Genomic DNA, 27302 nt, shown 5'->3' with positions numbered 1-27302 from the left:
TAACTGTTCCTGAACCTGGTGGTGTGGGACCTGATGGTTGAGGGGTAATAACTGTTCCTGAACCTGGTGGTGTGAGACCTGATGGTTGTGGGGTAATAACTGTTCCTGAACCTGGTGGTGTGGGTCCTGATGGCTGAGGGGTAATAACTGTTCCTGAACCTGGTGGTGTGGGACCAGATGGTTGAGGGGTAATAACTGTTCCTGAACCTGGTGGTGTGAGACCTGATGGCTGAGGGGTAATAACTGTTCCTGAACCTGGTGGTGTGGGACCTGATGGTTGAGGGGTAATAACTGTCCCTGAACCTGGTGGTGTGGGACCTGATGGTTGAGGGGTAATAACTGTTCCTGAACCTGGTGGTGTGGGACCTGATGGTTGAGGGGTAATAACTGTCCCTGAACCTGGTGGTGTGGGACCTGATGGTTGAGGGGTAATAACTGTTCCTGAATCTGGTGGTGTGGGACCTGATGGTTGAGGGGTAATAACTGTTCCTGAACCTGGTGGTGTGGGTCCTGATGGCTGAGGGGTAATAACTGTTCCTGAACCTGGTGGTGTGGGTCCTGATGGCTGAGGGGTAATAACTGTTCCTGAACCTGGTGGTGTGGGACCTGATGGTTGAGGGGTAATAACTGTTCCTGAACCTGGTGGTGTGAGACCTGATGGCTGAGGGGTAATAACTGCCCCTGAATCTGGTGGTGTGGGACCTGATGGTTGAGGGGTAATAACTGTTCCTGAACCTGGTGGTGTGGGACCTGATGGTTGAGGGGTAATAACTGTTCCTGAACCTGGTGGTGTGGGACCTGATGGTTGAGGGGTAATAACTGTTCCTGAACCTGGTGGTGTGGGACCTGATGGTTGAGGGGTAATAACTGTTCTTGAACCTGGTGTTGTGGGACCTGATGGTTGTGGGGTAATTACTGTTCTTGAACCTGGTGGTGTGGGACCTGATGGTTGAGGGGTAATAACTGTTCCTGAACCTGGTGGTGTGGGTCCTGATGGCTGAGGGGTAATAACTGTTCCTGAACCTGGTGGTGTGGGACCTGATGGTTGAGGGGTAATAACTGTTCCTGAACCTGGTGGTGTGAGACCTGATGGTTGTGGGGTAATAACTGTTCCTGAACCTGGTGGTGTGGGTCCTGATGGCTGAGGGGTAATAACTGTTCCTGAACCTGGTGGTGTGGGACCAGATGGTTGAGGGGTAATAACTGTTCCTGAACCTGGTGGTGTGAGACCTGATGGCTGAGGGGTAATAACTGTTCCTGAACCTGGTGGTGTGGGACCTGATGGTTGAGGGGTAATAACTGTCCCTGAACCTGGTGGTGTGGGACCTGATGGTTGAGGGGTAATAACTGTTCCTGAACCTGGTGGTGTGGGACCTGATGGTTGAGGGGTAATAACTGTCCCTGAACCTGGTGGTGTGGGACCTGATGGTTGAGGGGTAATAACTGTTCTTGAACCTGGTGTTGTGGGACCTGATGGTTGTGGGGTAATTACTGTTCTTGAACCTGGTGGTGTGGGACCTGATGGTTGAGGGGTAATAACTGTTCCTGAACCTGGTGGTGTGGGTCCTGATGGCTGAGGGGTACTAACTGTCCCTGAATCTCGTGGTGTGTGACCTGATGGTTGAGGGGTAATAACTGTTCCTGAATCTGGTGGTGTGAGACCTGACGGCTGAGGGGTAATAACTGTCCCTGAACCTGTTGGTGTGGGACCTGATGGTTGAGGAGTAATAACTGTTCCTGAACCTGGTGGTGTGGGACCTGATGGTTGAGGAGTAATAACTGTTCCTGAACCTGGTGGTGTGGGACCTGATGGTTGAGGGGTATTAACTGTTCCTGAACCTGGTGGTGTGGGACCTGATGGTTGAGGGGTAATAACTGTTCCTGAACCTGGTGGTGTGAGACCTGACGGCTGAGGGGTAATAACTGTCCCTGAACCTGGTGGTGTGGGACCTGATGGTTGAGGGGTATAACTGTTCCTGAACCTGGTGGTGTGGGACCTGATGGTTGAGGGGTAATAACTGTTCCTGAACCTGGTGGTGTGAGACCTGATGGCTGAGGGGTAATAACTGTTCCTGAACCTGGTGGTGTGGGACCTGATGGTTGAGGGGTAATAACTGTCCCTGAACCTGGTGGTGTGGGACCTGATGGTTGAGGGGTAATAACTGTTCCTGAACCTGGTGGTGTGGGACCTGATGGTTGAGGGGTAATAACTGTCCCTGAACCTGGTGGTGTGGGACCTGATGGTTGAGGGGTAATAACTGTTTCTGAACCTGGTGTTGTGGGACCTGATGGTTGTGGGGTAATTACTGTTCTTGAACCTGGTGGTGTGGGACCTGATGGTTGAGGGGTAATAACTGTTCCTGAACCTGGTGGTGTGGGTCCTGATGGCTGAGGGGTACTAACTGTCCCTGAATCTCGTGGTGTGTGACCTGATGGTTGAGGGGTAATAACTGTTCCTGAATCTGGTGGTGTGAGACCTGACGGCTGAGGGGTAATAACTGTCCCTGAACCTGTTGGTGTGGGACCTGATGGTTGAGGAGTAATAACTGTTCCTGAACCTGGTGGTGTGGGACCTGATGGTTGAGGAGTAATAACTGTTCCTGAACCTGGTGGTGTGGGACCTGATGGTTGAGGGGTAATAACTGTTCCTGAACCTGGTGGTGTGGGACCTGATGGTTGAGGGGTAATAACTGTTCCTGAACCTGGTGGTGTGAGACCTGACGGCTGAGGGGTAATAACTGTCCCTGAACCTGGTGGTGTGGGACCTGATGGTTGAGGGGTATAACTGTTCCTGAACCTGGTGGTGTGGGTCCTGATGGCTGAGGGGTAATAACTGTTCCTGAACCTGGTGGTGTGGGACCTGATGGTTGAGGGGTAATAACTGTTCCTGAATCTGGTGGTGTGGGACCTGATGGTTGAGGGGTAATAACTGTTCCCAAACCTAGTGGTGTGGGACCTGAGACTCCTGTACTTTCTTCCTGCTGTAGCATTAAGAAGAGAGCATGCCCTGGGTGGTGGGATCTCTGATGATGGATGCTGCTTTCCTACAACAGTGTTTTGTGTAGATGTGCTCAGTGGTGGGGAGGGCTTTACCCGTGATGGACTGGGCCATATCCATTGCTTTCTGTAGGATCTTGTCGGATTTGTTTCAATGCATATGCAACAAATAAAGCAGATTTAGGGAGATGAATTTAAAACAGAAAGAGCTGAAAATTCTCATGAAGTCAGGCAGCATCCTTGGAGACAGAAACATTTGCTAAGAATTGATGAAAGGTTGTTGACTTGAAACACTACTTGTGGTTTCCCTTCTATGGCTGCTGCCTGATTTCTAATGTATTTCTAACACTTTTCATTCCTCTTTCACCTGTTCATAACTTGTTCACAGAGATGCTGCACCTTTTACTTTTCACAATTGTTTCCAATCGCCCTAATGCAGGATCCCTGTAATATCTTTCTCCTGTATGGAAGCACTGAGAGGTTTAAGCCCATAAGACATAGGAGCAGAATTAGGCCATTCAGCCCATCAAGTCTGCTCCGCCATTTCATCATGGCTGATTTATTTTCCCTGGTAACCCCATTCTCCTGCATTCTCCCCGTAACCTTTGAAGCCCTTATTAATTAAGAACCTATCAACCTCTGCTTTAAATAACCCAATGACTTCACCTCCACAGATATCGGTGACAGATTCACCACCTTCTGGTTAAAAAAATTCCTCCTCATCTCTGTTCTAAAGGGACATCCTTGTATTCTGAGGCTGTGACCTCAGGTCCTAGACTGAACCAGAGGCCTCTGTCAGTTAGGATTGACCATGGATGTTGCATTGTGGTAGAGACTGATGCAGTTCAGCGTGATCAGTGTTGCAGAAGATGGTCAGCATTAAACTCAACAGAACTGCCGGAGGGCCTCCAGCTCTGGATCTTTCCCCGGGGTTTACTCCTGAAGCCTTCTCCATGAGCAGGTACAGCCGCAATGCAGCAGACATTTGATATCAGAGTTTTCCTTCTCCTGGATCAGCTGCCAACCATGGCTAATGAGCTCCATCTGCCTGAAGCAACTGGTTTTAAGGTGCCTGTAACCTGCCTTTGCGTCTTGTCCTGTCAGTAGAAACCATTCTACTGGGCTTAGTAACACATGTCAAGGCCAGGAGCTGGACTTGGTTATCAGAAGTTATTTGGGATGGACGACATTGGGAGCATTTAATAGGTAGTGGGAGCTTATCCCCACCACCACCTCCAGCTATGACAACCTTAAGGAACCTAGAGACCCCCACTATATATTTAAAGGTTTCTCCAGCATTTGAAGTCTTTCTTTGTGTCTTTGTTTGGTTAATGTCTCTGCCCTCTCCTTTTCTGTTCATTTCCTCCCTGTCTGTGCTTGCGGAAGATTCACACTTAGAACCATAGAACCACAGAACATTACAGCACAGAAACAGGCCTTTTGGCCCTTCTTGGCTGTGCCGAACCATTTTTCTGCCTAGTTCCACTGACCTGCACCCGGCCCATATCCCTCCATACACCTCTCATCCATGTACCTGTCCAAGTTTTTCTTAAATGTTAAAAGTGAGCCCACATTTACCACCTCATCTGGCAGCTCATTCCACACTCCCACCACTCTCTGTGTGAAGAAGCTCCCTCTAATGTTCCCTTTAAACTTTTCCCCCTTCACCCTTAACCCATGCCCTCTAGTTTTTTTTTCACCCTTAGCCTCAGAGGAAAAAGCCTGCTTGCATTCACTCTATCTATACCCATCATAATTTTATACACCTCTATCAAGTCTCCCCTCATTCTCCTACGCTCCAGGGAATAAAGTGCTAACCTATTCAACCTTTCTCCGTAACTCAGTTTCTCAAGTCCAGGCAACATCCTTGTAAACCTTCTCTGCACTCTTTCAACCTTATTAATATCCTTCCTGTAATTCGGTGACCAAAACTGCACACAATACTCCAAATTCAGCCTCACCAATGCCTTATACAACCTCACCATAACATTCCAACTCTTATACTCAAAACTTTGATTTATAAAGGCCAATGTACCAAAAGCTCTCTTTTCTACCCCATCTACCTGTGACGCCACTCTTAGGGAATTATGTATCTATATTCTCAGATCCCTCTGTTCTACTGCACTCCTCAATGTCCTACCATTTACTTTGTATGTTCTACCTTGGTTTTTCCTTCCAAAGTGCAATACCTCACACTTGTCTGTACTAAACTCCATCTGCCATTTTCAGTCCATTTTTCCAGCTGGTCCAAATCCCTCTGCAAGCTTTGAAAACCTTCCTCACTGTCCACTACACCTCCAATCTTTGTATCATCAGCAAATTTGCTGATCCAATTTGCCACATTATCATCCAGATCATTGAAATAGATGACAAATAACAATGGACCCAGCACTGATCCTTGTGGCACACCACTAGTCACAGGCCTCCAATCAGAGAAGCAATCCTCCACTACCACTCTCTGACTTCTCCCATTGAGCCAATGTCTAATCCAATTTACTACCTCTCCATGTAGACCTAGCAACTGAATCTTCCTAACTAACCTCCCATGTGGGACCTTGTCAAAGGTCTTACTGAAGTCCAGGTAGACAACATCCACTGCCTTCCCTTCATCCACTTTCCTTGTAACCGCCTTGAAAAACTCTAGTAGATTTGTTAAACATGACCTACCACATGCACAAAGCCATGTTGACTCTCCCTAATAAGTCCCCTGTCTATCCAAATACTTGTAGATCCTATTTCTTAGTACTCCTTCCAATAATTTACCTATTACTGACGTCAAATTTACCAGCCTAATTTCCTGGATTACTTTTAGAGTCTTTTTTAAACAACGGAACAACATGAGCTATCCTCCAATCCTCCGGCACCTCACCTGTAGATACCAGCAATATATCTGCAATTTCAACACTAGTCTCCTTCAAGGTTCGAGGGAATACCCTGTCAGGTCCTGGGGATTTATCTACTCTGATTTGCCTTAAGATAGCAAGCACCTCCTCCTCTTCAATCTGTATAGGTTCCATGACCTCACTACTTGTTTGCCTTATTTCAATTGACTCCATGCCAGTTTCCTTAGTAAATACAGACACAAAAAACCCATTTAAGATCTCCTCAATTTCTTTTGGTCCCATACATAGCCGACCACTCTGATCTTCAAGAGGACCAATTTTATCCCTTACTAACCTTTTGCTCTTAATATACCTGTAAAAGCTCTTTGGATTATCCTCCACCTTGACTACCAAAGCAACCTCATGTCTTCTTTTAGCCCTCCTGATTTCTTTCTTGTATTTTTTTGCACTTTTTATATTCCTCAAGCACCATATTTGCTCCCTGTTTCCAATACATGTTATACATCTCTCTCCTTCTTTATCAGAGTTCCACTATCCCTCGAGAATCAAGGTTCCTTATTCTTATTCATTTTGTCTTTAATCCTGACAGGAACATACAAACTCTGCACTCTCAAAATTTCTCCTTTGGAGGCCTCCCACTTACCAATCACATCCTTGCCAGAGAACAACCTGTCCCAATCCACACTTTTTTAGATCCTTTCTCATTTCTTCAAATTTGGCCTTTTTCCAGTTTAGAACTTCAACCCGAGGACCAGATCTATCTTTATCCATGATCAAGTTGAAACTAATGGTGTTATGATCACTGGAACCAAAGTGTTCCCCTACACACACTTCTGTCACCTGTCATAATTTGTCTCCTAATAGAAGATCTAATATTGCATCCTCTCTAGTCGGTACCTCTATGTATTGATTTAGAAAACTTCCCTGAACACATTTTACAAACTCTAACCCATCTAGACCTTTAACAGCATGGGAGTCCCAATCAATATGTGAAAAATTAAAATTCCCTACTATCACAACTTTCTGTCTCCTGCAGTTGCCTGCTATCTCTCTGCAGATTTGCTGCTCCAATTCTCGCTGACTATTGGGTGGTCTATAATACAACCCGCTTAATGTGGTCATACCTTTCCTGTTTCTCAGCTCATTACTTAACTTCATTAATCTTATTGTTTCTATTAGACTTACATTAATTCAATATCATCACCTTGTGTTAGCTTTTGCTGGACACTCTCCTCATGATGTATTTATTTCTTAAAGGATTTACCAGGAATTTCTTCAAGGGTCAAGGATCAACTTTATTCACCATATACTTATACATGTATTAGAAATCTGCTATGGTGTGTTGGTCAGGCGGGGGGGGGGGGGGGGTTGACATGCAACAAAAAACAACAACATTCAACAATTATAAAGAATAAAGAATTATATAAAAATAAAGTTAGAAGTACAGATATAGAATAAAATATGCAAAAAACATAAATACCAGCATGCATTTACAAAAAGTGGTTTGAAGGGTTTGCAGCGCAGTGACTGAGGTGATAGATAGAGGGGGTGATGGAAGGCAATTAAAATGGTCAATCAGATTAACTGCCTGGGGAAAGAAACTTTTAAAGTGGCGTAAAGTTTTTGTTTTAATAGTCCTATAGAAATTTCCAGAAGGGATCTTTGGGAAAAGGCAGTTTGCCGGATGGGTAGTTAGTGCCTGCAATGATTTTCCCTCCCACTCCTTTGTCCTGGACACATACAAGTCCTACAGTAATGGTAGGCTGCAGACAATGACCTTTCCTGCCACTGGCATTCAGGTAATATGAGCTAATTTAATAATATAAGCTACAGTATATGATAAATATTAGTTTTCTGCCTATCTACCTTCAAATTGTTCAATCTATGATTGAGAACATTGTCGGCTTGTTTGAATTATCGCTAGTCTAATACTTCCATAAATCACTCCCTAAACACTCTCCACTGCCTGTACGGAGTTACTACACTCTCCCAGTCACCGTGTGGGTTTCCTCCAGATGCTCCAGTTTCTTCCCACAGTCCAAAGATGTAGCAGTTGGTAGTTTAATTGGTCATTGTAAATTGCCCCGTGATTTGGCTAGGGTTAAATGGGGGGATTGCTGGCCAGCATGGCTCAGAGGGCCAGGGGCCTTCTCTTTGCTTTATGTCAATAAATGAATAAATAAATATTATACCTGTATATTCTTCAGCCCAGTTAGCTCTGTCTCTCTCTCTCTCTCCACGAATGCTGCCTGATCTGTTACTTATTTTGAGAACTTGCTGAATTTTTTAACACTTCCAGCATACAAAATGTATACTTTTTGTTTCGAAAGCCTGTCTCTACGTTGCCACTTGTAGTTCTCTCCACGTAGAGCGGTCTGCGAATTGTCTGTTCAAGCAGTCTGGCAGTGTATAAAAGAATAGGTCCTCTAGGCATAAGCACATGAGATTCAGACAGATGCTGGAAATACAGAGTAACACACACAGAATGCTGGTCAGGCAGTATCTATGAAGCTGGATACACAGCTGACCTTTCAGGCCAAGGCCCTTCATTGGGACTGGAAAGGAAGGGGGCAGTAAGAAGGTGGGGGAGGTTCTCTGGGCAGCAGTGTACAGTTTTGTTAGTGCATACTTGTGTTTATTGGTTAAGGTGAGAGTCCGCAGTGGAAGCGTGAATTCTGATGTTTGGTCCAATCTATATTCAGTGCTCTGTAAGTCAAGTACCTTTCGTAATTTACACATGCAGTGGGACAGAGGTACCTCAGCTTGTGTTGTGAGCTGCAGACTGTAACCAATTCATTAAGGACACAGCACAGATTCCCTGCCAGATTGTCTAGGCAAGACAAAACTGACAGAGGACTAGAGAGCCTTCTACTTCCATTCAACCTAATGGAGATCAGAGGAATTCAGTCTACAAATTTACTAATTACTAAACCAGCAATGAACAGACAGTCAGTGGCAACTTTATGAGGGACCACTCTAAAAAAGTGGCCACTAAGTGTACGTTCATGGTCTTCTGCTGCTGTAGCCCAAGGATTGACATGTCGTGCATTCAGAGATGCTCTTCTGCACATCACTGTGGTAACGTGGTGACTGGTTATTTGAGTTACTGTCACCTTCCTGTCAGCTTGAACAAGTCTGGCCATTCTCCTCCAACCTCTCACAATAACAAAGCGTTTTCAGCCACAGAACAACCAGTCGCTGGATGGTTTGTTTTTCATACCATTCTGTGTAAACTTTAAAGACTATTCTGCATGAAAATCCAAGGTTATCAGCAGTTTCTGTGATATTCAAGCTACACTGTCTTGCCCCAACAACCATTCCACGGTCAAAGTAATTTAAATCACATTTCTCCCACATTCTTGACCATGTCTGCATGCGTTTATGGATTGAGTTGCTGCCACATGATTGGCTGATTAGATATTTGCATTAACAAGCAGGTGTACAGGTCTACCAAAAGAGTGTATTTTAGGTTTACTGTGAATTGCAGCTATTAATTGCTGCTTGAACTGATCTTGTATTGCAGATTCCATATTGCACACAACTTCCTTTGAATGCAAACACTGTCTTACTTTGCCTTGGGTCTTTTATGAGAGATGAATTTGAATCACAATATTCTGTATGCTTGCAAGCATCTGACAAAAAAGCAATAAAATCTTTGTTCCCTCAAAGGACCAACGTGATACCTTCGGTCTAACCACTACTGGCCAAGTCCTCCCTTTGATCCCTTCATTCTGCTGCATCTGATCTTCAGAAAGTCCCAGACTGTGTTGAGTTTAAATAGTTTCTCTCTGGTACTGAACTGCTTTATTACACAGAACATCACAGAGTCAGAATCAGGTTTAATACCACCGGCATATGTTGTGAAATTTATTGTTTTGCAGCACCAGCACATTGCAATACATAATCATAAAAACTGTGAAGTACATTAGGAAAAATAAAAATTAACTTATCTAATTTAACTTTTTAATATATATATATATATATATATAATACATATCTTAAAAAGTTAAATTAAATAAGTAATGCAAGAAACGTAGTGTGATAGTGTTCATGGGTTCAACATCCATTCAGAAATCTGATGGCAGAGGGGAAGACACTGCTCCTGAATCATTCACTGTGTGTCCTCGGGCTTCTGTACCTCCTCCCTGATGCTAGCAATGAGTGCAGTACAGGTCCTTCGCCCACAATGTTGCTGGGACCTTTTAATCCACTCTAAGATGAATCTACCCCTTCCCTCCCACATAACCCTCCATTTTTCTATCATCCATGTGTTCTTAAATGCTTCAAATGTACCTGCCTCTACTATAACCCCAGGCAGCACGTTCCACACACCCACCACTCTGTGTAAAAAAGCTACCTCTGACATCCTCTCTATTCTTTCCACCAAACTCCTTACAATTATGCTGCTTCCTTTAGCCATTTCTGCCCTAGGAGAGTCTCCGGCTGCCCACTCGATCTATGACGCCATTCATCTTACACATCTCTGTCACGTCACATTTCACCCCCCATCTCTCTAAAGAGAAAAGCCCCAGCTCACTCAACCTACACTCATAAAGTATGCTCTTTAATCCATGCTGCATCTTGGTACTCTCTCTAAACCTTCCAGATTCTTCTTAGAATGAGGCGACCAGAACTGAACGAAGCGTGGTTCAACCAGGGTTCTGTAAACCTGCAACATCTCCCGACTACCGAATGCCAACACACTCCTAGCCACCCGATCAACTTGGAGGGATCTATGGACGTGGGCCCCAAGATCACTCTGTTCCTCCACACTGTTAAAAATCCTCTGTATTCCACTTCAAGTTCGCCCTTCCAAAGTGAATCACTTCACACTTTTCTGGGTTGAACTGAATTTTCCATTTCTCAGCCCATCTCTGCATCCTGTTAGTAGTCCATCGTAACCTACGACAACCTTCTACACTATCCACAACACCGCCAGCCTTACTAACCCTCTCGTTCACTTCCTCATACTCTTCCAGGATCCTCACCTACCCTTGACACTTCCTAGGAAGACAATGGCATCAGGAACTTCCTGGGTCAAAAACTTTCAGCCAATCCAGCTGGTGATCAGCCAATCAGAACATAAGAAGCTACAGAGAATGGTGTCTGCCCAAACCATCACAGACACGTCCCTCCCTCCCTCCCATCAATCACATCTACAGGTGGTGCTGCCTGGAGAAGGCAACGTCCATCATCAAAGATCTCCAGTCTTCACCATCTGGGCCATGCCATCTTGTTGCTGCTACCATCGGGCAGGAGGTACAGAAGCCACACCACCAGGTTCAAGAACCTCTACAATCCCCTGAACATTCAGTTCTTGAAACAGCTGTGTTCACCAGAGTTCAGCAACTTTCTGATCGCTTTGAACTCAAACCAATTCCTTTCTTGTTCCTTGTTTTAAGATACAGCACAGTAACAGATCCTTCCAGCCAAATGAGTTGACACTGCACAATTATTTATTTAGTAATGATTTTTATTTATTGAGATACAGCCCAGAGTATGCCCTACCTGCCCTTTGAGATACGCCAGCCAGCAACCCCAATTTAACTCCAGCCTAATCACAGGTCAACTTACAGTGACCACTTAACCTACGACCTCGTAGGTCTTTGGCCTGTGAGAGGAAACCCACATGGTCATGGGAAGAACATACTAACTCCTTACAGGCAGCAGCGGGATATACCCAACCTACTAACCTGTACATTTGAAAGTAAATAACTTTGACCACAAAATGGTGAATTTAGAATTAATGTCAACAATATCACACACAAGGTCATGAAGTGGGCAAACCATTGCCAAGGAACACTTCTAGCACTTACCGTGAGAGCTGTGGGCTGAGGGTTGAGTCCTGAAGCAGCCAGGTACCTGAATGCAAATGAATAAAAAGAATGAATATTATCAGATATTGTGTTGGACTGCAGAATTCTGCAGCATTCATGGACTCAGGGTCTTGGGTTATACGTTTTGTGTGACTGTATTTTACTGATATCATATACGTGCTATACGTGCCTTGTGCTGTGTGTGATTGTTGGTTCTGTGTTTTGTGCCTTGGCCCTAGAGGAACGCTGTTTCATTTGGCTGAACTGATGGGATTTCATCTTTGGTTGAATACCAATTAAACTTGAACTTGACCTGATTCCGAGTCCATCCCCAATGTGTCCTTGATTCTGTGCAACAGGTCCAGGAATCTGATCCAGGATGCCTTTCTGGAGAATGACTTCATGAAAAACTTGGAGATGTCCCAGATCCAGGAGATTGTCGACTGCATGTACCCAGTGGAGTACACCAAAGACAGCTGCATCATCAAAGAGGGAGACGTGGGCTCGATGGTTTACGTGATGGAAGGTACGATCAGAGTCTGAAAGTTGAAGTCAGTTAGCTAAATCCTGTCCATTTGCTGCTGCTCAGCAGACTGTGAAGTACATATTGCAATAAAATCAGGCAATGTCATGGAATTCTTAGTATGTAGTTTAGTGTGGAGCACAACATAGAACATAGAGCATACAACATACAACATAACAGCACAGTACAGACCCTTCAGCCCATCATGCTATACCAGCCCTTTAACTCTAACTCTTCCACTCCACATAGTCCTCCATTTTTCTGTAATCTATGCCCCTATCAAAGAGTCTCTTAAATGTCCCTAATGTATCTGCCTCTACCACCATCCCTGGCAGGGTGTTCCACACACCCACCAATCACTTCTGACATCCCCCTATACTTTCCTCCGGTCACCTTAAAATTTTGCCCCTTCGTATTAGCCATTTCCACCCTGGGAAAAATGCCTCTGTCAATTCACTCTCTCTATGCCTCTTATCATCTTGTACACCTCTGTCAAGTTACCTCACATCCTCCTTTTCTCCAAAGAGAAAAGCCATGGCTCACCTAACTGCGCTCACTAGTGCTACGAGTTATGAAAAATGCACGAGGCTTATTGACATTTGTGTCACATCTAAGCAGGCCTCTGGGTTGCGATAATGCTGCTATGTCTGCATTCGCATGTTGAAGGTCAAGCACACCACTGGCGAATGGTAACGGGCAAGCAAAAAGCCGTGGACATACTCCTGAGGGCTTCATCGGAGCTCTCGTGGCAAGCTGCAGGAAAGTTTTACTATGACGTTACCGCGACTGGAGGGTTTGAGTTATTAGGAGAGACCGGACAGACTGGGGCTTTTTTAAAATTTATTTTTATTTATTGAGATACAGCGTGGAACAGGCCCCACGCGGCAACCCTCGAGTTAACTAACCTAATCACAGGACAACTTACAATGACCAACTAACCTAGGAACTGGCATGTCTTTGGACTGTGGGAGGAGCCTGCAGCATTCAGAGGAAACGCACATGGTCATGGGGAGAACGTACAAACCCCTCACAGACGTCTGCGGGAATTGAATCTGAGTCACTGGGACTTTAAAGTGTCATGTTAACCACCCCCAGTACCCCAGAGCATGGGAGGCTGAGGGGGGGATCTTATCTAGGTTTCTAAAATCATGATGGCACAGTTAAGGTCAATGGCCAAAGCTTTTTATCCCCAGGGTAGAGAGTTCCAAAACAAGAAGGCAGAGGTTTATGGTGAGAGTGGGAAGAATTTAGAGAGAACTTGGGGGTAAGTTCTTCATACAGAGGGTGGTGGGTATAGGGATGGAGTTGCCAGAGGAAGTGGTAGAGACGAGCACAGTACAACGTTTAAGAGGCACTTAGACGGGCATGTGGCTAGAGAAGGTTTCAAGGAATATGGGCCAAAATGAGCCAAACAGGACAGTCTCAATGGGCAACTTGCCGATGTGGAAAAGTCAGGCTAAAGGGTCTGCTTCCAATCTGTGTGACTGTGACCGACCGACCGCACCATCCTCCGGGGATTCGCCAAAGTATGGGTAGTCCCTTTAAACATTCTGGCCCGGGAATTGGCGGCCACGCTTTGTGCCAAGATTTCGGTATTTAAAGAGAGCCTGAACTTAGGTCAGTGTTTAATCATCAGTTCAACGCTGGTTCCGTCTGCGATTGCATTTAGGATTTCTGTCTCGTTTGGATTCACGTCTAGTCTCGACAGGTTCTCTCTAGTATCCAATCAAGAACTCTGTTCTCATCTCAGTGTGAAAATCATGTCTCAATTCTAGTTTCGGATACTCTAGTACTTGGGTCCTTACTGTCCTCAGCTAGGCCTCCCGTCACACACATACCCCACTTACCATCCTCACCTAGGCCTCCCGTCACACACATACCCCACTTACCGTCCTCACCTAGGCCTCACGTCACACACATACCCCACTAACCGTCCTCACCTAGGCCTCCCGTCACACACATACCCCACTTACCGTCCTCAGCTAGGCCTCCCGTCACACACATACCCCACTTACCGTCCTCACCTAGGCCTCTCGTCACACACATACCCCACTTACCGTCCTCACCTAGGCCTCCCGTCACACACATACCCCACTTACCGTCCTCACCTAGGCCTCACGTCACACACATACCCCACTAACCGTCCTCACCTAGGCCTCCCGTCACACACATACCCCACTTACCGTCCTCAGCTAGGCCTCCCGTCACACACATACCCCACTTACCGTCCTCACCTAGGCCTCTCGTCACACACATACCCCACTTACCGTCCTCACCTAGGCCTCCCGTCACACACATACCCCACTTACCGTCCTCACCTAGGCCTCCCGTCACACACATACCCCACTTACCGTCCTCACCTAGGCCTCCCGTCACACACATACCCCACTTACCATCCTCACCTAGGCCTCCCGCCACACACATACCCCACTTACCGTCCTCACCTAGGCCTCCCGCCACACACATACCCCACTTATCGTCCTCACCTAGGCCTCCCGTCACACACATACCCCACTCGAAATAACAGGACAACAATTACACGTTCAACAGAATTACCTAATAAAGGGCAAGTTATTCAATTCTAAGGCATTTAAGCCATTTAGGTCTTTAGAGTAGAGAAACTGAATCAATAGTTCCCTCAAAGAGCTCTAGCCACTTTTTCTAATATCTTAAAAGCATCTGGTAATCATGTTTGTAGTTTGAAAGCACTGGGTCAGAGTAAATGTGGTGTTTCACATCCCTGGAGAGGGGTTTTACCAAACAGAGATGTATTTTCAATTCCCTCCATTCTCTGATAAACGAAATTAAAGGGATTAACTTCACTCGTCACGTACGTCAAAACATGTGCATCAATGACCAACTCAGTCTGAGAGACTTGCCGGGGGCAGCCCCATGCATCCAGGGCCAGCATAGCATCCCCGTAATTTACTAATTGTTACCAATCTGTACGTCTTTGGAATGTGAGTGGAAGCTAGAGAACCTGGGACAAAGAACCCAGAACGTCAAACTCCTTACAGACAGGGGTGGGAATTGAACCCACTGCTGCTGTAAATTGTTACTCTAACCACTACATTCCCATGTCATCAGATAGGGAGCTGGGGCTTGAATGGTGTTGATAATGAATGAAATGGCCAGTTGGAAGCCAACAAGATGTAAGGAGATGGACACAAGTTCTTCCTCTATTTTTGTATAAACACAAGAGATTCTGCAGACGCTGGGAATCCAGAGCAACACACGCATCTTGCTGGAGGAACTCAGCAGGTCAGGCAGCATCCGTGGAAATGAATAAGCAGTCAACGTTTCTGTAATGAGCTCTTAAGGCCTGGACAGCATTGGACTCCAAGGGTTTCAGAGCCTCTGAATTGGTTAATTGTTGTTTAATGTGAATCTTTAATTGGTGGGAGTTCCTTGTGTTTTTTTCTCAGTCGACTTGCTCTCTGTAACGCGGCCTTGTTGTGCTTTCTGTTTAAGCTTGTTGAGTTTACTTTGATGGGCTCAGGGACTTGTGTTACTTGTATTATTTAAGTGGACGCCCGATCAGCACGAATTGTGAGGTCCTAGTTTTGAGAATGTTACTTCTCGGGGAATCGCTCAGCTGAGCCACCGATGTTCTTTTGGAATTAATACAAATAAACTTCCTTCGTTGTTCCACACAGAGTTGGTCTTTCCTCTGGACGGGTTCTGATATTGCCAGCACGTGTTGTGACTGCTTCAGTCTAAGACCCAGGACCAGAAAGGAAGGGGGAAGATCCCAGAGGAAACAAGGGGGAGAGGGGAAGGAAGGCGCCAGAAGGTGATAGGTGAAGCCAAGTGGGCTGGAAAAGCAAAGAGTTGGAGAGGAAGAAATCTGACAGGAGAGGAGAGTGGACCATGGGAGAAAGAGAAGAAGGAGGGGCACTGGGGGAGGTGATAGGCAGGTGAGGAGAGGTAAGAGGCCAGAGAGGGAAATAGAAGAAGGGGCAGAGGGAGGGATTCTTTTACTGGAAGGCGAAATTGATATTGAAGCCGCCAGGTTGGAGGCTACCTGGGTGGAATATGAGGTGTTGCTCCTCCACCCTGAGGGTGGCCTCATCTTGGCACAAAAAGGAGGTCACGGACCGTCACATCAGAACGGAAATGGGAACTGGAATTAAAATGTTTGGCCACCGGGAAATTCTGTTTTCCTCACAGATGCAGCCTGACCCGCTGAGTTCCTCCAGCACTTTGTGCACATGGCTGGGTTTTACTATTTCTATTTGACAGTGGCAGGCGTCAGTCCCTTGCCCAGGGAGAGAGACATGTGAAGCTGTGGAACGGATAAAAGTGCAGGCCAGCAGAGTCAGAGTAACAGGAAGTAGTGGTCAGCATGGAGTAGTTGGGCCGAATGGCCTGGTTCAGTGCAGTGTTGCTATGACTCTATGGAGGTGGGAGAGAGGACTTACCGTACACACATAGAACAGCAGGGGGCACACCTTTTATTTCAATAGGCAATAGGTGCAGGAGTAGGCCATTCAGCCCTTCTAGCCAGCACTGCCATTCAATGTGATCATGGCTGATCATCCACAATCAGTACCCCATTCCTGCCTTCTCCCCATATCCCTTGACTCTGCTATCTTTAAGAGTTCTATCTAACTTTTTCTTGAAAGCATCCAGAGAATTGGCCTCCACTGCCTTCTGAGGCAGAGCATTCCACAGATTCACAACTCTCTGGGTGAAAAAGTTTTTCCTGAACTCTATTCTAAATGGCCTACCCCTTATTCTTAAACTGTGGCCTCTGGTTCTGGACTCCCCCAACATCGGGAACATGTTTCCTGCCTCTAGTTTGTCCAATCCCTTAATAATCTTATATGTTTCAATCAGATCCCCTCTCATCCTTCTAAGATCCAGTGTATACAAGCCCAGTCGCTTCAATCTTTCAACATATGACAGTTCAGCCATCCCGGGAATTAACCTCGTGAACCTACGCTGCACTCCCTCAATAACAAGAATGTCCTTCCTCAAATTTGGAGACCAAAACTGAACACAATACTCCAGGTGTGGTCTCACCAGGGCCCTGTACAACTGCAGAAGTACCTCTTTGCTCCTATACATAACTCCCCTTGTTATGAAGGCCAACATGCCATTAGCTTTCTTCACTGCCTGCTGTACCTGCATGCTTACTTTCAGTGACTGATTACCAAGAACACCTAGATCTTGTTGTACTTCCCCTTTTCCTAACTTGACACCATTCAGATAGTAATCTGCCTTCCTGTTCTTGCCACTAAAGTGGATAACCTCACATTTATCCACATTAAACTGCATCTGCCATGCATCTGCCCACTCACCCAACCTGCATTCTTATAACATCCTCCTGACATTTCACACTACTACCCAGCTTTGTGTCATCTGCAAATTTGCTAATGTTACTTTTAATCCCTTCATCTAAATCATTAATGTATATTGTAAATAGCTGCGGTCCCAGCACTGAGCCTTGCGGTACCCCACTAGTCACTGCCTGCCATTCTGAAAGGGACCCATTAATCCCTACTCTTTGTTTCCTGTCTGCCAACCAATTTTCTACCCATGTGAATACCCTACCCCCAATACCATGTGCTCTAATTTTGCCCACTAATCTCCTGTGTGGGGCCTTATCAAAGGCTTTCTGAAAATCCAGGTACACTACATCCACTGGCTCTCCCTTGTCCATTTTCATAGTTACATCTTCAAAAAATTCCAGAAGATTAGTCAAGCATGATTTCCCCTTCGTAAATCCATGCTGACTCAGACCGATCCTGTTACTACTATCCAAATGTGCCACTATTTCATCTTTTATAATTGACTCCAGCATCTTCCCCACCACTGATGTCAGGCTAACTGGTCTATATTTCCCTGTTTTCTCTCTCCCTCCTTTCTTAAAAAGTGGGATAACATTAGCTACCTTCCAATCCTCAGGAACTGATCTTGAATCTATAGAACGTTGAAAAATGATTACCCATGTGTCCACGATTTCTAGAGCCACCTTCTTAAGTACCCTGGGATGCAAACTATCAGGCCCTGGGGATTTATCAGCCTTCAGTCCCATCAGTTTACCCAACACCATTTTCTGCCTAATGTGAATTTCCTTCAGTTCCTCCATTACCCTAGGTCCTCTGGCCACAATTACATCTGGAAGGTTGTCTGTGTCTTCCCTAGTGAAGACAAATCCAAAGTACCTGTTCAACTCATCAGCCATTTCTTTGTTCCCCATAATAAATTCACCCATTTCTGCCTTCAAGGTCCTAACTTTGGTGTCAACTAATTTTTTCCTCTTCACATACCTAAAGAAGCTTTTACTATCCTCCTTTATATTCTTGGATAGCTTACCTTCGTACCTCATCTTTTCTCCCCATATTGCCTTTTTTGTTATCTTCTGTTGCTCTTTAAAAATTTCTCAATCCTCTGGCTTCCCACTCATCTTTGCTATGTTATACTTCTCTTTTATTTTTGTACTGTCCTTGACTTCCCTTGTCAGCCACGGTTGCCCCTTACTCCCCTGAGAATCTTTCTTCCTCTTTGGAATGAACTGATCCTGCACCTTCTGTATTATTCCCAGAAATACTTGCCATTGTTGTTCCACTGTCATCCCTGCTAGGGTATCTTCCAGTCAGCTTTGGCTAGTTCCTTCCTCATGACTCCATAGTCCCCTTTGTTCAGCTGTAATACTGACACTTCCGATTTTCCCTTCTCCCTCTCAAATTGGAGATTAAAACTTATCATATTATGGTCACTACCTTCTAATGGCTCCTTTACCTCGAGTTCCCTTATCAAATCCGGTTCATTACACAATACTAGATCCAGAATTGCCTTCTCCCTGGTAGGCTCCCGTACAAACAGCTCTAAGAATCCATCTCGGAGGCACTCCACAAACTCCCTTTCTTTGGGTCCAGTACCAACCTGATTTTCCCAGTCTACCTGCAATTTCAATAGGAATTAATCAGAATAAAGAGTTTGATTATTTAGTTTCACTCAGGAAAAGCTGAGTCACATTTCTAAATTATTTTCTCTTTTCAGCTGTTCCATCATGGCTTATTTAATATTCCTCTCAGCGCTACTCTCCTGCCATCTCCCCGAAATCTTTGACACCTATAATTAATCAAGAACCTATCAACCTCTGCTTTAAATATACCCAGTGACTTGGCCTCCACAGCCATCTGTAGCAATGAATTTCACAGATTCACCATTGTTTAGTTAAGGAAACTTCTCTCTGTCTCTATTCTAAAGGGACGTCCTTTTATTCTGAGGCTGAGCCATCTGGTTCTAGACTCACCCCCTATAGGAAATATTCTCTCCACATCAACTCTAGGACTTTCAAAACTCACTAGGTTTCAATGACTACAGGCCCAGAGCCATCAAATGCACCTCAGTGGCCTAATTCTGTTCCTGTGTCTGATGGTCTGAAGCATCACCTTTGTGTAGGATTTCAGTTACTTTTCTCTAAACCGTATAAATCAATTTTTTATTAGATTGCATTTTAGTAACTTGCAAACAACTCAGAATAACTGTAATAATAAACACAAGGGATTCTGCAGATGCTGGAAATGCAGAGCAACACACAGAGAAATGCTGGAGGATCTCAGCAGGCCTGGCATCTCTGGAGAGGAATGAACAGCTGACATTGGTCGGTGACACTAACAAGACATTTCACTGTACGTTTCAATGTACATGTGACAAGTAAAGCTAGTCTAACAGCATGAACACCAACTTTTACAACTACTCATCTGGCCATCGCCTCCCCCTGGAGCTCCTCCTTCCCTTTCTCCTAGGGTCCACTGTTCTCTCCTATAAGATTCATTCATCTTCAGCACTTTACCCCTTCTGCCTATCACCTCCCAGCTTCTTACTTCACTCCCCCTCTGCCACCCAACAAACTTCCCCCTCACCTGCTCTCACCTATCACCTGCCAGCTTGTACTCTTCCTCCTCTTCCTAATCTTCTTAATCTGGCTTCTTTCCCCTTCCCTCCTAGACCTGGTGAAGGGTCTTACCCAGAAACATTAGAAGTTTATTCCCGTCCATAGACACTGCCCGACCTGCTGAGTTCCTCCAGCATCTTGTGTGTGTTGCTCTGGATTTCCAGCATCTGTAGAATCTCTTGTGTTTAAAATAAAGCAAATCTTTATCTTTAAAAGGATAGGCAGCATTTCAGGTCGAGACCTTACATTAGGATAAGGGCCAGTCCAAAAGAAGGTCCCAACCAGAAACCTTGATTACACATCATAGAGGGGTGTCCATTTAAGACGGAGATGAGGAGGAATTTCTTTAGCTGGCATGTGATGAATCTGTGGAACTCATTGCCACAGGCGGCTGTGGAGGTCAAGTCAAAGATTGGCCGATACTTGATTGACTGGTCAGGGCATGAAGGGATACGGAGAGAAGGCAGGAGATTGGGGCCGAGAGGAAAATTGGATCAGCCATGATGAAATGGCAGGGTAGACTTGATCGACCAAATGGCCCAGTTCTGCTCCTAAATCTTATGATCTCTACTCCACAGGTGCTGCCTGACACATTGCGTTCCTCCTCCATTTTGTGTGTTGCTGCTGGTATCAACAACACCCTTCATTGTTCCTCCAGGTTCAAAGTAAATTTATTATCAAAGTACATTCATGTCACCATAGTCAACCCTGAGATTCATTTTCTTGTGGGCATTCACAGTAACTCCATAGGGACACAATAGAATCAATTATCAACCGTACTCAAAGACAGCCAAACAACCAGTGTGCAAAAGACAGTGAGCTTTGCAGATACAAATTCTCAGTGAACATTGTAGCCCCGTCCTTAAAAAGACACATGAAATTGAACTGTTCTGTGTGAGATAATGTGTAAATCCTCCTGGAAATTATAGTTCATTCGCCTGATTAATCGAGGAATGATTGCAGTCTCTTCTCTGTCACACAGAACATTTGTTAGTGACAGCCCTGGGAGTTGGCTGCCACCTGTACACAACAACGGTTCGGACTGCCGCTTTCTATGGTGAGACTTGTCTGCGCTGAGTCGAGGATTGAGTAGTGGTGATGGACCCTGAGTTGATCTTCAAAGTTCAAAGTTTAAAATCCAAGGCAAATTTATTATAGAGGACATATGCGCAGTAGCTGCTTAATTAGGTACCTCCTGTACTGAATAAAGTAGCCACTGTGTTAATGTCTGTGGTCTTCTGCTACTGGAGCCCATCCACTTCAATGAGTTCAGAGAAGCTCTTCTGCCCACCGCTGTTGTAACATGAGGTTTATTGAGTTACCGTCACCTCCCTGTCAGCTTGAACCAGTCTGCCCATTGTCCTCCGACCTCTCGCATCAACAAGACAATTTCACCCACAGAACTGCTGCTCACTGGATAATTATTTTTGTTTTTCACACCATTCTCTGTAAACGCTAATGACTGTTGCATGTGAAAATCCCAGGAGATCAGCAGTTTGAGATACTCAAACCACCCCGTCTGGCACCAACAATCATTCCACGGTCAAAGTCACTTAGATCACATTTTCAAAGGTACACTCAATGTCAGAGAAATGTATACAGGTTTACAAATGTTCACTTTACGCCACTTCGCTTTTACAAAAGGCCTATTTTAGTAACCTGTTCTCACATTACAAAGAGGATTTTCGCTTTTACGAAAATTTTTCCCATATAAATTAATGGTTAATCGCTTTACGCCATTTTGGCTTAAGAAAAGTTTCATGGGAACGCTTTGCCTTTGTGAAGGGGGGGGAGAACACTTGTACATATTGTGGTGAACTACATATCCCTGTCTGGACACGCCCCCTGCTGACTGCTCCTGTGGCTCCTCCCACAGGCCCCTGTATAAAGGAGATCAAGGCCTGAGCCCGGCCTCTCAGTCTCCAGGAGGTAGTATGGTGGCCACTCACTGCTTGTTCCTTCTTCCAGTCAATAAAAGCCGATATCTCGCCTTTACGCCTCAGAGTGTTATTGATGGTGCATCAATATTCACTCTGAAATGCTTTTTCTTTGCAACCATCTGTGAAAACAGAGGAGTGCCTCAAAGAATGAATGACTGTTAAATGTTAGCACCCCGAAGTCCCCCCCAGCTCCCCCCCTCACACGTAAGCAGCAGCGAGCAACAATTCCCCCTCCCCCCATCGTCGTCACGGTCGCATCTGGAATTTCCAGTTGGCGGGCGATTTCCCTCCAGGCCGCTCTGACGTTGGGAAATGATGCACTCGGCAGGTTATAGCAGTGGTTTGCCTTTGCCTACTGCCGGGTGAGTTTAAAGAGATCACCCCCTCTTGCAGTGGATGACCAGGACGTCTAAGTGTCTTGTCGTGCTCTTAGCACTCCACAATGCCTGCGGGCCTGCCTTCTTGACCACTGGGCCATTAATCAGTCTCCTCTGCTCAGTCCGCCAGGGCCAGACTTCACACGCTGGGACAGGCAGATCCCCTACCTCACCGAGGGTCGAAGACCCGTCGGCTACCCTCACCTGGTTTGGCCCGTCTGCCGAGACGGTTTACCGGCGTGTGGCTGCTGCGCGTGTTACAGCTACTTGGAGCCAGAGGTGAGAGCTGAGCGCCAGGTGGACGAGCTGCCCTGAAAAAAGGCAAGGCAGGCCCCCACCAGAGGTGCTACCCCTCCCCAGACCCCCACACTCCGGTAAAAAAAGCATTGGCGCCCGTCACCGAGCACTCGAGCATGCAGCGAAAGCAACAGCAAAGACACAGACTTGCAGCTCCCCAAAGACTACATTGAATATACACATCACATGATCCAGTGACGGCCACGACATCACACCTGGCAATCTGTAGCAGCGCAACAACATCATCCACCTTATTTCTTATACGTTTAGGTACACCTTGAGTATTGTATTTGCTACCCTTTCTGATTTTGCATCCCTAATGTTTTGATACTCAGCCTGCTGGCTGCAACTAAGTCCCATCAGCTTCCTGCCCTTCCTGACAATCTGACTGCATGCTATCTTTACTCTTTTACCATCTATCCTATCCTGAGTCCTTTCACTCCAGTTCCCACACCCCTGCCAAGTTAGTTTAAACCCTCCCCAACAGCTCTAACAAACCTGTCTGTGAGAATATTGGTCCCCCTTGGGTTCAGGTATAACACATCCCTTTTGAACAGGTCATACCTCTTGCAGAAGAGATCCCAATGATCCAAGAACCTGAAGCCCTGCTCCCTGCACCAGCTTCTCAGCCACGTACTTATCTGCCAAATCATCCTGTTTCTACCCTCAGTGGTGCGTGGCACAGGCAGAAATCCAGGAATTACTAACCTGGAGGTCCTGCTTCTCAGCTTTCTACTTAGCTTTCTATATTCTGTTTTCAGGACACTGCTTTTCCTTCCAATGCCATTGATACCAATATGTACCAAGACATCTGGCTGCTCCCCCTCCCTCTCCAAAATGTTGTGGACACAATCTGAGACATCCCTGACCCTGGCACCAGGGAGCAACGTACTATCTAGATGTCCCATTCACATCCACAGAATCTCCTGTCTGTTCCTCTCATTATTGAGTCCCCGATCACTACCACTCCCGTCTTCTCTCCCTTTCTCCTCTGCACCATGGACCTATGGTCAGTGCCTGTAACCCGGTTGCTGTGGCATATTTCCCGGAGGTCATCCCCACAAAAATATCCAAAGCTAGTATACTTGTTTTTGAGGGGAATGGCCACTGGGGTGCTCTGATCTAACTGTCCATTTCCATTTCTCCTGAGAGTCACCCATCTACTCACCTCCTGCAGCTTCAGGATGACTACTTCCCTGTAACTCTGATTAATTATCTCCTCGCTCTCCCATACAAGCCAAAGGCCATCCAGCTGCTGCTCCAGATCCCTAACATCGTCTTCAAGGAGCTGCAGCCGGATGCACATCACGCAGATGTAGTTCCACGGGAGACTCCGGGTCTCCCAGTTCTCCGACATCCGGCACAAAAAGTACACCACAGCCGTTTAAATGGTACAGTAAGAGAGGAAAAAAAGAAAAAGGAAACCTTAACAGATGCTTTAGAGAGAGCCAACGCCTCTTCCAAGCTGAGGTCTCCTTTGAGCCAAAGCCTTCTACTCTTACCACCCCATTGAGCAACAACTTTCTAGAATCATAAAGAATGAAGAATATCAGCACACTATCACCAAATATCACCTGTCACCTTGACTGAAAAATTCCTTCATGTTCTCCCCAACTCAGTTCCTTCATGTCCACGAGAAGATTTTCTCCCCGACTCAGTTCCTTCCCTCGTGTCCACCAGGAGATGTTCTCCCCGACTCAGTTCCTTCCTTCATGCCCACCAGGAGACATTCTCCCTGACTCAGTTCCTTCCTTCATGTCCACCAGGAGATGTTCTCCCTGACTCAGTTCCCTCCTTCATGTCCACCAGGAGATATTCTCTCCAACTCAGTTCCTTCCTTCATGCCCACCAGGAGATGTTCTCCCTGACTCAGTTCCTTCCTTCATGCCCACCAGGAGATGTTCTCCCTGACTCAGTTCCTTCCTTCATGCCCACCAGGAGATGTTCTCCCTGACTCAGTTCCTTCCTTCATGCCCACCAGGAGACATTCTCCCTGACTCGGTTCCTTCCTTCATGCCCACCAGGAGATGTTCTCCCTGACTCAGTTCCTTCCTTCATGCCCACCAGGAGACATTCTCCCTGACTCGGTTCCTTCCTTCATGTCCACCAGGAGATGTTCTCCCTGACTCAGTTCCTTCCTTCATGCCCACCAGGAGATGTTCTCTCCAACTCAGTTCCTTCCTTCATGTCCACCAGAAGATGTTCTCTCCAACTCAGTTCCTTCCTTCATGTCCACCAGGAGATGTTCTCTCCAACTCAGTTCCTTCCTTCATGTCCACTAGAAGATGTTCTCTCCAACTCAGTTCCTCCCTTCATGCCCACCAGGATATGTTCTCACTGACTCAGTTCCTTCCTTCATGCCCACCAGGAGATGTTCTCCCTGACTCAGTTCCTTCCTTCATGCCCACCAGGAGATATTCTCTCCAACTCAGTTCCTTCCTTCATGCCCACCAGGAGATGTTCTCCCTGACTCGGTTCCTTCCTTCATGTCCACCAGGAGATGTTCTCTCCAACTCAGTTCCTTCCCTCATGTCCACCAGAAGACGTTCTCTCCAACTCAGTTCCTTCCTTCATGTCCACTAGAAGATGTTCTCTCCAACTCAGTTCCTCCCTTCATGCCCACCAGGATATGTTCTCACTGACTCAGTTCCTTCCTTCATGCCCACCAGGAGATGTTCTCCCTGACCCAGTTCCTTCCTTCATGTCCACTAGAAGATGTTCTCTCCAACTCAGTTCCTCCCTTCATGCCCACCAGGATATGTTCTCACTGACTCAGTTCCTTCCTTCATGCCCACCAGGAGATGTTCTCCCTGACTCAGTTCCTTCCTTCATGCCCACCAGGAGATGTTCTCCCTGACTCAGTTCCTTCCTTCATGTCCACCAGGAGATGTTCTCTCCAACTCAGTTCCTTCCTTCATATCCACCAGGAGATGTTCTCCCTGTCACAGTTCCTTCCTTCATGCCCACCAGGAGATGTTCTCCCTGACTCAGTTCCTTCCTTCATGTCCACCAGGAGATGTTCTCCCTGACTCAGTTCCTTCCTTCATGTCCACCAGGAGATGTTCTCTCCAACTCAGTTCCTCCCTTCATGCCCACCAGGAGATGTTCTCCCTGACTCAGTTCCTTCCTTCATGTCCACCATGAGATGTACTCTCCAACTCAGTTCCTTCCTTCATGCCCACCAGGAGATGTTCTCACTGACTCAGTTCCTTCCTTCATGCCCACCAGGAGATGTTCTCCCTGACTCAGTTCCTTCCTTCATGCCCACCAGGAGATATTCTCTCCAACTCAGTTCCTTCCTTCATGCCCACCAGGAGATGTTCTCCCTGACTCGGTTCCTTCCTTCATGTCCACCAGGAGATGTTCTCTCCAACTCAGTTCCTTCTTTCATGTCCACCAGAAGACGTTCTCTCCAACTCAGTTCCTTCCTTCATGTCCACTAGAAGATGTTCTCTCCAACTCAGTTCCTCCCTTCATGCCCACCAGGATATGTTCTCACTGACTCAGTTCCTTCTTTCATGCCCACCAGGAGATGTTCTCCCTGACTCAGTTCCTTCCTTCATGCCCACCAGGAGATGTTCTCCCTGACTCAGTTCCTTCCTTCATGCCCACCAGGAGATATTCTCTCCAACTCAGTTCCTTCCTTCATGCCCACCAGGAGATGTTCTCCCTGACTCGGTTCCTTCCTTCATGTCCACCAGGAGATGTTCTCTCCAACTCAGTTCCTTCTTTCATGTCCACCAGAAGACGTTCTCTCCAACTCAGTTCCTTCCTTCATGTCCACTAGAAGATGTTCTCTCCAACTCAGTTCCTCCCTTCATGCCCACCAGGATATGTTCTCACTGACTCAGTTCCTTCTTTCATGCCCACCAGGAGATGTTCTCCCTGACTCAGTTCCTTCCTTCAAGCCCACCAGGAGATGTTCTCCCTGATTCAGTTCCTTCCTTCATGCCCACCAGGAGATGTTCTCCCTGACTCAGTTCCTTCCTTCATGTCCACCAGGAGATGTTCTCTCCAACTCAGTTCCTTCCTTCATATCCACCAGGAAATGTTCTCTCCAACTCAGTTCCTTCCTTCATGTCCACCAGGAGACATTCTCCCTGACTCAGTTCCTTCCTTCATGTCCACCAGGAGATGCTCTCTCCATCGCAGTTCCTTCCTTCATCCCCACCAGGAGATGTTCTCTCCAACTCAGTTCCTTCCTTCATGTCCACCAAGAGATGTTCTCTCCAACTCAGTTCCTTTCTTCATGTCCACCAGGAGATGTTCTCTCCAACTCAGTTCCTTCCTTCATGTCCACTAGAAGATGTTCTCTCCAACTCAGTTCCTCCCTTCATGCCCACCAGGATATGTTCTCCCTGACTCAGTTCCTTCCTTCATGTTCACCAGGAGATGTTCTCCCTGACTCAGTTCCTTCCTTCATGTCCACCAGGAGATATTCTCTCCAACTCAATTCCTTCCTTCATGTCCAACTGGAGATATTCTCTCCAACTCAGTTCCTTCCTTCATGCCCACCAGGAGATGTTCTCTCCAACTCAGTTCCTTCCTTCATGCCCACCAGGAGATGTTCTCTCCAACTCAGTTCCTTCCTTCATGTCCA

General features: G+C 46.3%; 1 protein-coding gene across 1 annotated transcript in view; it reads left to right on the top strand.

Annotated features, from left to right (window-relative positions):
* LOC132382753 (cGMP-dependent protein kinase 1-like) overlaps window positions 1-27302 on the top strand; it is a 96840-nt gene that overhangs the window by 26631 nt on the left and 42907 nt on the right. The window contains exon 2 of the mRNA XM_059953574.1: window positions 12016-12182. Within this exon, the coding sequence (XP_059809557.1) occupies window positions 12016-12182 (167 nt within the window). The remainder of the gene's footprint in view (window positions 1-12015; window positions 12183-27302) is intronic.

The sequence above is a fragment of the Hypanus sabinus genome, chromosome 1 (assembly GCF_030144855.1).
Source record: "Hypanus sabinus isolate sHypSab1 chromosome 1, sHypSab1.hap1, whole genome shotgun sequence".
NCBI classification, from domain to species: domain Eukaryota; kingdom Metazoa; phylum Chordata; class Chondrichthyes; order Myliobatiformes; family Dasyatidae; genus Hypanus; species Hypanus sabinus.
This window is presented reverse-complemented; position numbering and strand designations above follow the sequence as displayed.